General features: G+C 55.6%; 1 protein-coding gene across 2 annotated transcripts; it reads right to left on the bottom strand.

The window, feature by feature from the left end:
* Positions 1-1,521: 1,521 nt before the first annotated feature.
* LOC128848646 (uncharacterized) lies at positions 1,522-5,092 on the bottom strand. 2 transcript variants are annotated; one of them, XM_054048689.1, is made up of 5 exons: positions 4,411-5,092; positions 4,014-4,093; positions 3,489-3,591; positions 2,947-3,051; positions 1,522-2,497 (listed from the first exon to the last, which is right to left on the bottom strand). In XM_054048689.1, the coding sequence occupies exons 1-5, from the start codon at positions 4,753-4,755 to the stop codon at positions 2,270-2,272; spliced, it is 861 nt and encodes a 286-aa protein (XP_053904664.1). In that variant the 5' UTR covers positions 4,756-5,092; the 3' UTR covers positions 1,522-2,269. The 2 variants fall into 2 exon arrangements, 1 of the variants encoding a protein (XP_053904664.1); XR_008447088.1 differs by lacking the exon at positions 3,489-3,591 and having other exon boundaries at positions 1,522-3,280.
* Between the last annotated feature and the right edge of the window lie 7,448 nt (positions 5,093-12,540).

The following is a 12,540-nucleotide window of genomic DNA, read 5'->3' as shown; positions in this document are numbered from 1 at the left end:
GTTCTGCCGCAGGCCAGACCCTTTGGAGGTTTGAGCTACTCCCTGTGGATCACCCCGCTCAATGAGTGTTCATTCTAGGAAGCAAGCCGGCTAGACAGTAAAACAGCAGAGGCTGCTCCCAATGCTACACTCGGTTTCTCAGAAATGAGTAGACTTTATGGGCAGAAGAGACAGTTAGAGCATCTAATCTGACCCCCTGCATATCACAGGCCTTTCTGCACCATATGGGGCAGGCAGAGCTCTGCCTGGGCGCAGGGGGAATGGGATGGGGATAGATCAAGGAAAGCGGGGAGGGGAATGGGTGAGAGGGAAAGAGCTCCTGTCCCAGATGAAGGAATTTGGGGGCAGAGGAAAGGACCCTGCTCCACAGAGAGGGGAGAGGGTTTCTGTGAGTGCCAGGGGGCTCCATTTCCCCTTCCACTAGCTCCCCATTTACAGAGAGCCAGAGCAGTACCTGCAGCAGAGAGCGGGAGTTGCTGGTGGCCTCAGAGGCACAGGCCCTGCAGCGCCTCGGGCACCTGGCGCAAGTGCCGCATGATACGGAGCTGGCGCATCACATTGGCCGTAACGTCCTCATGCTACAAGGGAACGAGAACCTGTCTGAGACTCAGACGCCTCCGAGGAATCAGGGGGGATTAAGGGCCCCTGGAACCAGCAGCATTTCCACCCAGCCCCTGCCCACCTCTGAGGGATGGATTCCCCCTCCTGACCACCAGGCTGGAGTCTTGTTGTCCTTCCTAGTGACCTCCAGTGGCAACCCCCCTCCTTGTACGGGGAACTCCTGCCACTTCCCCCTCAGTGTCCCTGACAGCTGTTCCACCTCCAATCCACAGCTCAAGTTCTCAGACCCCTCTCCTCCAGCCCCACCCAGGTTGGGTAGGGAGGGGACTGTAGCGGGGGGGCAGGAGGGATTCTGGCAGCAGTGAAGTGGGATGTGGGGAGGTTGAGACCTTTCCCCAAGTCACCCCAGCCACTAATGCTGAAGCCGCAGGATGGCAGCCCTGGTGAATGGGACGGATCGGCAGCCCCTGCTGACTAGGGTTACCATACGTCCGGTTTTTCCCGGACATGTCCTGCTTTTCGGCAATCAAACCCCCGTCCGGGGGGAATTGCCGAAAAGCCAAACATGTCCGGGAAAATGCCGGCCGGGAACTTCCCCTCCCCCGGCTGCTTTGCTCCGCTCCGCCCCTCTCAGACTTTAAGAGCCGAGCTGCCCGAGGCAGCGCTACCAGCTTCGGGCAGCCCCCCCTGCCTCCGGACCCCCAGCCGCCGGCCAGGCACTTCCCTTCCCGGGCTCCAGCTGCTCTGGGGAAGCGCCGGCCGGGGGTGCAGGGTCTGGGGGCTGCACGGCAAACCGTGAAGCCGGTAGCGCTAGGGCAGCCCTTTCCCCATGGCTGGGAATGGGAGGGAGGAGGGGGCTGAGTTAGGGTGGGGAAGGGGCGGAGTTGGGGCAGGGCTAGGGGTGGGGAAATGGGCGGGGCCAGGGCCCGTGGAGGGTCCTCTTTTTTTATTTATAGACATGGTAACCCTACTGCTGACTGAATCCTCCTGTTCTCTCCAGAACGGGTCCAGCCTTGCCAGCAGCAGGACAAGCGTCCCCTGCCCATGTGCCTCAGCCCTGCCTGGTCAGACGCCATCACCCGTCAGTCCTTGGCCTCCCAGGCTGCCAGTGATGGGAGCAACTCTGGGTGGTGGCTTGGGTGACACAGACACCAGACCACTAGGAATTGGGTGCGGCCCTGTGGGACAGGAGAGTCTCGCAGAGGGCACTTGGGGGACTCTCCTGCCCTTCCCAAGAGCGATAGCACCCTGTCCTAAGAACATCCCTGTCTGGGATGAGGCAAAGCTTGTCATTAATTAGCCTGGCTAAAGAGCTGGGTGGAGCTGCTCCGGGGACAAGCTGGCTCGCTCCTGCTCATGGAGGTGAATTCATCTCCCTTCCCAGGAGCACCTGCTCTCCCTTTCATTCCCCACCAGGCTCCTTGTGCCAGGCCAGCGAATGGCCACAGGATGGGAATGAGGCCTGGGCCCCACCCCAATCTCCTGAGTCTAATGCAGCTGCTCACCTTGTCCCCCATCAGCTGCTGGGTTTCCCCCAGGAGGGAGTAGGTGACAGGGAGAGAGACACACACACATTTGTCCTTCTGGTTGCAGGGCTTGTGTCCTTCCAATCCCATTGGTGGATGCACAGTGGGCAGAGTCCTCGCTGCGTGCCCAGCCCAACAGAATTGCAGGGCATGGTGTGGAACACAGAAAGAGATAGAGAGACTCATCCTCCAGCCGGGGTCAGTCTGAGAGAAATTGGCTGGGGTCCCAGTCTCACTCTTCTAGCAGGTGCCATTTCCCAGCTGGGTTCCTTACCCCTCTGGTGTAGCAGCAGCTGGTAGAGCCAGTAAACCCCCTCCCTGGCCTGCCGGCTGATGTCCTTGGCTGGGTCACTGACGGACAGAGCTAGCTGTGCCATGTGGTGACCCATCCTGGGGAATTCCGCTGAGTTCTAATGGACGGGAGAGGGAGAGGGGACTCCATCAGCATTTTCCTGTCAGCTCCCAGTCCCCCCCGGGCCAGGACTCTCCTTCCCCTCAGCCCCTCTGCAGGAGATGCTAGAGGGTAGGAGCTAGAGCCAGACCCTTAATTTCCTCTGCCCCCAAGGAAGCCTGGAGCACAGGGCTGTGGGCAGGGCCCTCCATGAGGACATGCTTCCCCAGCTGCTCCAGGATGACAGGGAGGCATGAACCTGGAGCACAGTCCCCTTAAAAGCCCAGAGTCACCACTTAACTAGGACAATAAGAACTTGACTCAAGCCAGGCTCACTCTCTGCTCTGACTCTGCCTCCCCAAGAGGAATATTCCTAACCCACAGCCCCTGCAGCAGCAGATCCTACAGCCCGTCGGAGCCAGCCCACCTACCCCTGGAGTCAGGAAGCTGGGGTCAGAGGGCACTTACGTCAAACTCAGGGAGGGTGATGGTGGATCTGAGCAGGGCCGTGCTGCTCTTAACGGCCCTGGCTCTCTCTCGCGGCACCCTGGACATGATCCAGTAGTTAATGTGCTGTGGGGAAAGGAGGCATTGCACTGACTGCCCTGACCAAGGATGCCCACTGGGGGCCCGGCTAGGAGGACAGACTGGAAAATGGATCTAAGAGTGAAGGTAAAATTGCCCCCACCCCTCTCATCGGGCTCAGCTCCAAGATGTACTGGAGCCTGTCGGTGTCTGGGGACTCTGCCAGCAGGTTCCCCAGCATGGCGTCCAGGAGGTCTGGCAAGACCCTAGGCAGATCCTGAAAGCAAGGGAGAGCCATGGGTCAGAGTTAGGGAAACTGGGGCTACACCTGCCACAGGATGGGAAGACGGGTCTCTGGGAAGCACTGGTGAGACCCCAAACACATATCCTGGCCTCTCTCATTCACATCCCACTACAGGCTATTAGCAAGGATTCATGGCAGGATGACAGCTGGCTCTTCTATCCATGACTTTAGCATGATCTACCTGCACTTGGGTGGTGTCCTTCTCCACGCCCAGGGTGAAGGCATGCAGGGCAGCTCGGAGGAGGTGGGTCTCCACCTCTGGCTCCAGGGCAGGCGTCATGGTGCTGGCAAGAGAGAGGAGCCGGCATTAGACTGTGCAGTGCGGGGATGGGACTGGCACCAACATGCAGGTGAAACTGCAGGGAAATGGGCACAGACTGGGAAGAATGGAAAATGAGGCACCGAGCCAGGGAATGATAAGGCCAAGGTTTCTCAGACAGACAGTGGCAGGGCAGGAATAGCCCCTGTTCCCTGCACCCTGCTGCCCCTCCTGTATCTGATCCTGGGAGTGAGCCTCTCCCCAAAGCCGTTGCAATGTTACTGGAGTGAAAAGAACAGCCCAGCCAGGAGAGAGTGACCCTTCCCCGCACCTCTGCCAGAGGAGCCACCCTTGGGAGGTGACCTGGGAGTGGGAGGGGCAGTGACTCCCAGCCCTGGGCCTGAGCAGCACTGGGGTTAGGGGAACCGGGCCGGAGGGTCTCAGTACCTGAGGTTGCCCACAGCAATCAGGGAGTTAGCGAGGACGGCGCCTGGTGGAGAGTTATCAGGCAGCTCCTCAATGAGCTCCTGTGAGACCCAAAGGAGACAACGGAGCGTGTGAGATTCGGGCCACACTGACACTTCTCAGTGAGGAGATTACACAGCCAGGGCCCCACACCGCCAGCAGGATCCCCCCACCTACCTCCCGCTCCTCCGATTCCTGCCCAATAGTGACCACTCTCCGAATTTCTCCCGTCTCTTCTCCCCAGTCTTCAGCCCCAGCAATCCCTGCCCTCTGCTGCCCCTCCAGCACCAACAATCCCCCATCCATTGGCCTGGGGAGACCCCTGCCCCTCCCATGTCTCTGTCTTTCCTCCAGCTGCTGGGCACCGTGTCTCGCTCACCACAATCCTCTCCTTGCAGCAGTGCGGCACCAGTGTGTCCTGCCCTCTCTGCTGTGCAGCTAGACGCGGGGTGGATGGCGTGCAGGAACACGAGCTGCTGGGCCTCCTCCTGCACCCACCAGGAGTGGGGTTAGGGGAGAGAGAGCCAGTTAGCCAGGGACCTCCCTGCCCCCACACAGCAGCTGCAGGACTCAGGCCTGAATGGGGGATAGTGGGGACCCGCCCATTGTCCAAATCACCCACCACTCCACCACAAGCAGGGTCAGGAACTGGGACAATGCCTGTGGGGGGAGAAAACCCGGGTGGTGTGTGACAGACACCCCCACCTCTGGGGTCCCAGATCATGGAGGAGAAAGGTCCCCATTAGGGCTGGTGGATCATCAGGGACAAGACCCTCTGCAGGGGGTCAGGTGCTGGGAAGGGGCAGGACAGTCTCGGTTCCAGCACAGCTGGGGTACGTTTGTACCTTTTCTCCGCCTTGGAGCTGCTCTCGGCTGTTATTGAGAGCAGCCTCCTCTGTGGCCACGTCCACCCATTCCTCCTCCTCCTCCCCTGAGTCCCTGGCAGTCCCTGCACCAGGGAGAGAAGGGGACAGGGTGACGCCTGCTGCCACTCGGGGGAAGGACAGGGGCACGGTGGGGCAATGTGCCCCCTTACCACCACCGGGACCCAGGGCAGGTCGGGCCCCACACTCCCCCCTCTCAGTGATGCCTTCAGCCCCCAACTCCTTCAGGAGCCCATAGCAAAGAGACCCCCCCCCCAGACTGTCCTGGACTCCCTGAGAGGTGCCTCCCCCCAACTGGAGCACCAAGGACCAAAGTGGCAGCATCTAGTGTCAGTGGGGTTCGTGTGGCTCAGGCCAGACCCCTGGGCTGGGGACCCGCACCCATAGCACTGATCGAGGGCCTGGGCCCAGGGTGTTCACGGCCCCGCCCTCACCTCTCCCTGAGCCCAGCCTGACTTCTCACCTGGAACAAAGCTGCGGCGCCCATCGGCCTCGCTGCTGCCCGAGTCCCAGCACTGCTGCTGTCCCATGGGGAGCGGGCCGAGCTGCTGGTGGTGGGACAGGGATCCTCCACCTCCTGCCCTGGGGAGGCTGGAAGGTCCTCAGTGACCGGGCAGGGCGATGCTTCCTGCTGGGAATCAGGGCTGGGCTCCTGGGGCCGCTGCTGCCCACACAACATGTCCCAGAGTCACCCAGTCCGGCTCCCCTCCTGCGCTGGGTCCTGCCTGCGCAGCCGCATCCTGGCCCAGCTCCATTTCGACCTGGCCTCTCCCACCTCGGCACCTGCACTGGGAGCGGGTTTTCTCCACCAGAAGGCTGGGCACTTCCACCTCCTGGCCTGGCTGGGAGCTCCTTCCCCGCCAGTGGGGACGGAGGAGCCGCTCTGCTCCTGGGGAAGATGGCGGCTGCTTCCCTCAGGCTCTGGGGCCACCTGCAGAGCCTTCTTCCTGAACATCCTCAGGAGCCTGGGCACCCTGGAACCGAGCGGGGAGCGGGCGTGAGTCTGGGGTCAAGGCAGCCGCTCACTAACCAGCCTGTTGGTCCCTCCCCATCCCTGCCCCAGCCAGAGCAGCTCCTCCTCCCACCACAGGGGTGCGATGTAATGCAATCTACACGCACTGGCAGGAGTTCATTGCATGATCTGCTCCCAGCATTCCCCCTCATCACCCCTGGGGCTGCAATGCCCGGGGAGTCTCCTCCTTTTCCATCACTGGGCTCAGTCACTTTGGACAAGCAGCTCCCTCCTGCCGTCCCAGGCCACACTCCCCCCCCAGGCTAGAGAAGGAACAGAACCCAGGAGTCCGGACTTCTCCTGGGAAACCATTTCCCACGTGAAAGTCCCAAGGCAGAGCAAGGCCAGGACCCCTGCCTTTCCCATTGATTTCCATGCTCAGCAGCTCACAGGGTCTGGCCCAGCTCAGAGACGCTCAGCCTGGGGAAAGGTCTCCCACAAGGGAAGGGTTGGGAGCCCCATTGCTGGGACCTTTCCAAACACACTGGAGACGGCTCTGGAGAAGTCCCTCCCCGGTCTGAGAGCGAGGGGCTCCTGGGGGCGGTTTGCAAATCCAATCTCCTTTGGGAGAGATTCTTTCCCCCTCTTTCTGCCTCTCCCCAGACAGACAGGGGACGCCAACGGGGAACCCTAATGCCACTCACTTGCTCTGCTGACGGAGCGATGGATGGAGGATGTTCAGTGTCATCCCTCGCCCTTCTCCTCACTCCCCAAAGCCAAGGCAGGCTGGAGAGGGTGGTGGTGACCTGAGGAGTTACCCTGCCCAGCCAGCAGGCAATGTGATAGCACTGGGCGATCGACTGGCTGTGAAAACAAGAGTCTGTCTTATTGCCAAGGGACAGAGAAACTCGGCCAGCAGCCGGGGGTGCAGAACACTGGCCTAGTGCGGGGGTGACAGCGCCTCCGGGATACTGACATCCCAGCACTTTACACACCTTCCTGGAGCCTCCCAACCCCCCTGGTCTGCAGGGGCTGCGACCCCAACCCCACTGATGAGAACCAGGCCTGGGGCGGGGAAGCTACTGGCTCAGGGTCACACCAAGTGTCAGAGCCAGGGATGGGACCCAGCAGTCCTTATTTCCAGGCCCCTTCACTAACCACTGCTGCACACTCCCTCCCACAGCTGGCAATTACAACCAAGCCCTCAGGTCCGGTCCCCCTGCTTTGAGAGGGAGTGTGCTCCGCTGGAGTGATTGGAGCAGGGAACTGGGAGTCAGGACTCCTGGGTTCCATTGCTAGTTTCCTATTGACCTGTGGGACTTTGGGTAAGTTGCTCCCCGCTCTAGGCTCTGTTCCCAGCAGTCAAATGGGGATTTCATACTTTCCCACTATTGGAAAGTGCTGGGAGAATCCCCCAGCAAAAGCTGCTCTGACAGTGCTAAGCAGCATCTGACCATTAGAGGTCGGAGCGCACTGCCCAGGAGGAGGAGTGTTTGGTTCTGGGCTGTTGGAGTACGGGCTTGCAACCATCTGTGCACACATATTATACTAATTGCATCTAGACCACATCTCCCTAGTTTGTTTGTGAGAATGTCCTTATTAACACCAAGATGGATCACATCTACTGTTTACCCACCTCCACTAGGCCCGTAACCCTGCCAAAGAAGGAGCTAGGATTGGGTTGGAATGATTTGTTCTTGACAAGTCCATGCTCACTAGTCCTAAGAACCAAATTGTCCTGTAGGTGCTGACAAACTGATTGTTTAATAAGGAGTTCCAGTATCTTTCCAGGTATGTTAATGGATGGGAAGACGTTCTTTTTCAGGGATCTCTGACGATAACTGGGGCACAGCACTTAGTTTGTTGAGGCCATAAAATGGAGACAGGCACCTCTTCTCTTCTCCCAGCACACCAGATACCTAAAAGGGTGGGACTCACATCCCTCAATGGGCTTTAAAAAAGACAATGGTTACAATGTGGCCCCGACCATTTCTAGTTTCTGCAGACTAGATGTTTTAGCAAAGTTTAGAATTCCTTGGTGCTCAACACCGTGAAACTCCCCTTTCTCCTTCACAAAGGGCTTTAACGCCCCTTATCTCACCCAGGCTCTCGACTGCCCAAAGTTGGAGAATTGTCCCTGTTCCCATTGCAGAGCACCCCCCACGACACACACACAGAGTCCTCCTGGTGGTTGGAGGGGAACAGAGGAAAGGACAAACCACAAGGAGTCTGGTGGCACCTTAAAGACTAACAGATTTATTTGGGCATAAGCTTTCGTGAGTAAAAACCTCACTTCTTCGGATGAGGTTTTTACTCACGAAAGCTTATGCCCAAATAAATCTGTTAGTCTTTAAGGTGCCACCAGACTCCTTGTTGTTTGTGTAGATACAGACTAACACGGCTACCCCCTGATAGAGGAAAGGACAGAAGACGTAAGAGATGAAGAGAAAGGAGGGAGGGATGGAGGAAAAGGTAAAACAAAAAGGACAAACCCTAATGTCCCCAGTGATTCTAAGGGACAAAATCCCAGGTGGGGAATAAAATTCGACCACCTTAAGCTAGTGTTTTCCATGCCTAGAATTCAGCTGGCGCCAGATGCATCAGACTGAACAGGTTCCAAACCTCTCGGAGGCTCTTACCTTCTAAACAGGGACGTCTGTTTTCTAGTAAAATCAGGAAAAAGAAAAGAGAAAACTCAAAAGAGGTTCCTCCTGGCGCTCATGTACGTGAACCTAAATACTCTCTCAGTCCTCAAAGAGAGACCTCGAGAAGGAGACTTGCTGAAGCAAAGCTACAGGGGACTCTGAGGTTTCCCTGGCCCTGCGCCCCTGTCCTGCCTGGCTGATGTCAGCATCCCTCTGTGAGGTCACCACCTCCCCTGCACCTTTGGCCAATAGGCTGAGGTCCTGCAAAAGGCCTTTGTGATGTCACTGCCACACCCCTCCTCCCCTGCAGTGTTAATGTCCTACCACAGGGCAGACACTTTGGAGGTTTGAGCTACACAAAGAGGAGACACTTAGATCTCAAAAATTAGATAAGATGTTTCAGTCTGAGCTAAGTAGTTGCTGCTCTTAACAATTGCAGCATAATAAAATACAAATAAAATAGACTATTTCAGCCATTCTATTATGTCATAATCTGATCTGAGTAAACATGATAGGACACCTCATCTTATGCACTGCTCCTATAGATCCCCATCCTCCACCTGCTGGGAGGTAGGTAGGGGCGGATTGTTATCCCTACTTGAAAGAGGGAAAAGCTCAGGCTGAGAAAGTAGAATTGACTTGTCTTAGGTCACACAGCCAGTCCGTGGCAGAGTTGGGAATAGGACCCAAGAGCCCTGATTTTCAAACTAACCATCGGATCTTGAATTTCAGACATTGAATGACCTGAATAAAGTGCTCTCAAGTGACTTCCAGACCAGCAAGAGTTCATAGTAATTATTCAGCAAGTATTTTAGGAGAACTGGAATGGTAGAGAAAATAATGAACTGCAGAGAAGCAGCAAAAATTGTTGAACATATGACTGGTTATGACTATTTACTTGGTCTTAAAAGAAAACAACAGGGACCTGAGTCTCCTCCCTGTCAATAACCCCCTGCTCAGCCAATCAGGGTAGAGACCAAGGGGCGGGAGGATGAGGGTTCTCACCAGAGAGCCCAAAGGATGGCCCAGGTCACCGCTGGGGATCACTGTCTGAGCACTATTTCAGCCCCACATTTTTCAGTGGACCTCCCACAATGGGAGTTGTAGAGCACCCCCCACGACACACACACACCCCTCCTGGTGGTGGGAGGGGAACAGGGAAAGGACAAAAAAAGTAAGAGATGAAAAGAAAGGAGGGAGGGATGGAGGAAAAGGTAAAAGAAAAAGGACAAACCTTAATGTCCCCAGAGATTCTAAGGGACAAAATCCCAGGTGGGGAATAAAATTTGGCCACCTTAAGCTAGTGTTTTCCATGCCTAAAATTAAGCTGGCGCCAGATGCATCAGACTGAACAGGTTCCAAACCTCTCGGAGGCTCTTACCTTCTAAACAGGGACGTCTCTTTTCTAGTGAAATCAGGAAAAAGAAAGGAGAAAACTCAAAAGAGGTTCCTCCTGGTGCTCACATACATGAACCCAAATACTCTCTCAGACCTCAAAGGGAGATCTCGAGAAGGAGACTTGCTGAAGCAAAGCCACGGGGGTCTCTGAGGTTTCCCTGGCCCTGCGCCCCTGTCCTGCCTGGCTGATGTCAGCATCCCTCTGTGAGGTCACCACCTCCCCTGCACCTTTGGCCAATAGGCTGAGGTCCTGCAAAAGGCCTTTGTGATGTCACTGCCACACCCACCCCTCCCCTGCAGTGCTAATGTCCTGCCACAGGGCAGACACTTTGGAGGTTTGAGCTACTCCCTGTGGATCACCCCCCTCAATGAGTGTTCATTCTAGGAAGCAAGCCGGCTAGACAGTAAAACAACACAAACTGCTCCCAATACTACACTCGGTTTCTCAGAAATGAGTAGACTTTATGGGCAGAAGAGACAGTTAGAGCATCTAATCTGACCGCCTGCATATCACAGGCCTCCTGTCTACCACAATAGCTACTTTTGGGGCAAACACATTCCGGAAAGGCATCTAGTCTTTATTAATGACATCAAGAGACGGAGAATCCACCACTTTCCTTGGTAGCTTCTTCCTGTGGTCAATCATCCTCGCTGTTGAATATTTGTGCCTTATTTGTCATAGGCATTTGTCTCTTTTCACCTTCCAGCCATTGGGTCTTGTTCTGCCTTTCTCTGCTCGACTACAGAGCCCTTTAATACCCAGTATTTTCTCTCCATTAAGGCACTTCAACACTTCAATGAAGTCCCCTTCAATCTTCTTTTGATAAGCTAAACAGGTTGAGCTCTTTCAATAGCTCACTAGAAGGCATTTTTCTCCAGCCCTCAGAACATTTGGTGGCTCTTTGCTGCCCCAGCTCCAATTTCTAGGACCATCTTTTTCAAAGGAGGACACCAACACTGGAGGCAGTATTCCAATATCAGTCTCACTGCTGCTGTGTCACCTCCCTATCCTACTCACAGCTCTGCTCCTACGTCTAATGATGGCTTTAGCCCTGTTCACCACAGCATCACACTGGGAGCTCATGTTGAGTGGCTTCTCCACTCTGGCCCCTAAATCCTTTTCAGAGTCACTTCTTTCCTGGATACACGTCCCCATTCTGGAGGTGTGGCCGGCGTGCCTTGTTGCCACGCATAGGACCTTGCATTGGGCTCTGCTCAAACTTGTTTTCTTTGAATGGGTCCAGCTGGCCGAATGAGCCAGATCGCTCTGTATCACTGCCCTCTCCCCATCAGGAATTACCACTCTGCCTGTATTTTGTCACCCCCCAATCTTATCCGCAGTGATTGTATGTTTTCTCTCAATTCATTGATAACAATTATTTTAAAGAATTAGTCCTTGAGAGCTTCTTCAGACCCTTAGTACCCACAGCACAGTGAGAAAGGCTGTCCAGCCCTGCTGGTACATAGGGGATAAGCACAGAACAAACGTACCTTTAGGAGCTGTGTTGTCCATAGGCTCTGACCAACATGTGGGGGTCAGCAGATTACAAACGCACGACAGACCTGTAGTGTAGACAGGTCCCAACTGTGTCTTGTTTTCCCACCCTGTAAAATGGGGAGAACAAACAAAACCTTGATTAGCTCCATTTGATAGCTGGGGAAACCGAGGCACCCAGCGGTGCAGATACTCGCTCATGGTCCCAAAGCCAGGAATAGAAAACAGCAGATCTGATAGCCAGGCCTGGGACCTAACCCTGGTTTTCCTGGCCTTGCTGCTCTAAGTTTAGTCACAGCCTCCATGTCTTTTCCCCCGTGTCCCTTAACCCCACGTCACTGCAGAAGAGAGATTTTCTGGTAGCCAGCTGGCTCTCCTGCATGTGGATGTCGTTCCAAAAGACGTGCTCTGGCTCAGTCCCATGCTATGGTTGGCTGAAGGAACCACTTGGTCACATTCTAGGCCCTGAGTTATACAGGAGGGGCGACTAGATGCACATAATGGTCCTTTCTGACCTGAACCTCTATCAATCGATACATTTTCTGCTGCTAGGAAGAGAACTCTGGACCTATTTTCTCTCATTCACTTTTAGTCGGAATAATTTCAATTCAGGCCAAAGGATTTCCTCTTCCATTGTGCCTTCAGCACCTTTGCGAGCAACCAGTTACTGTTACCCACAGGTTACCAGTTTCAACCTGTCCCAGGGTGAGATGGCCAGGAAAGGGGTTGGAGCTCAACTGCACCTGGCCCAGGTGATGCAGCTCCCAAGGGTGAAGGGAATAAGTGTGGGGGTCACATGACAAGACGCAGCCTGTGACTAGGACCCAGGCCTGCTGAGAGATAGAAGGGCAGCCTGTGCTCAGCCAGGAGAGAGACCCCAAGGGAAGCAGGCATGGGAGGGGCTTGGAGAGTCCTTTAAAGGTCAGGGACAAGCTGGGAAGGGGCCAGGCTGAGCACTAAGGACCAGGCCCTAGGAGGGAAAGACAGGGCAGTTTAGGAGATGGGGCAGATAGTCCAGTTTGTTTCGGCTCCCAGGACCAGACACCCAGAGGTGACGGTGATTGTCGGGGCTTCTGTCCTTCTTCCCCAGTGTAGATTTGATAGTGGAGAAGACTGATGCCGTAAGGGGGAAGTG

The sequence above is a fragment of the Malaclemys terrapin genome, chromosome 14, assembly GCF_027887155.1.
Source record: "Malaclemys terrapin pileata isolate rMalTer1 chromosome 14, rMalTer1.hap1, whole genome shotgun sequence".
NCBI classification, from domain to species: Eukaryota; Metazoa; Chordata; order Testudines; family Emydidae; genus Malaclemys; species Malaclemys terrapin.
The sequence above is the reverse complement of the archived record's forward strand: the minus strand, read 5'-3'. Positions and strand labels throughout refer to the sequence as shown.

Excerpts from the sequence above, each read along its gene's own strand:
- LOC128848646 (XM_054048689.1), bottom strand. The coding sequence starts at position 4,755 with ATGATCTGGGACCCCAGAGGTGGGGGTGTCTGTCACACACCACCCGGG. Across the intron at positions 4,094-4,410 it reads GCTGCAAGGAGAGGATTGTG|GAGCTCATTGAGGAGCTGCC; the intron begins GTGAGCGAGACA and ends TGGGTCTCACAG. Across the intron at positions 2,498-2,946 it reads TCACCCTCCCTGAGTTTGAC|AACTCAGCGGAATTCCCCAG; the intron begins GTAAGTGCCCTC and ends CCCGTCCATTAG.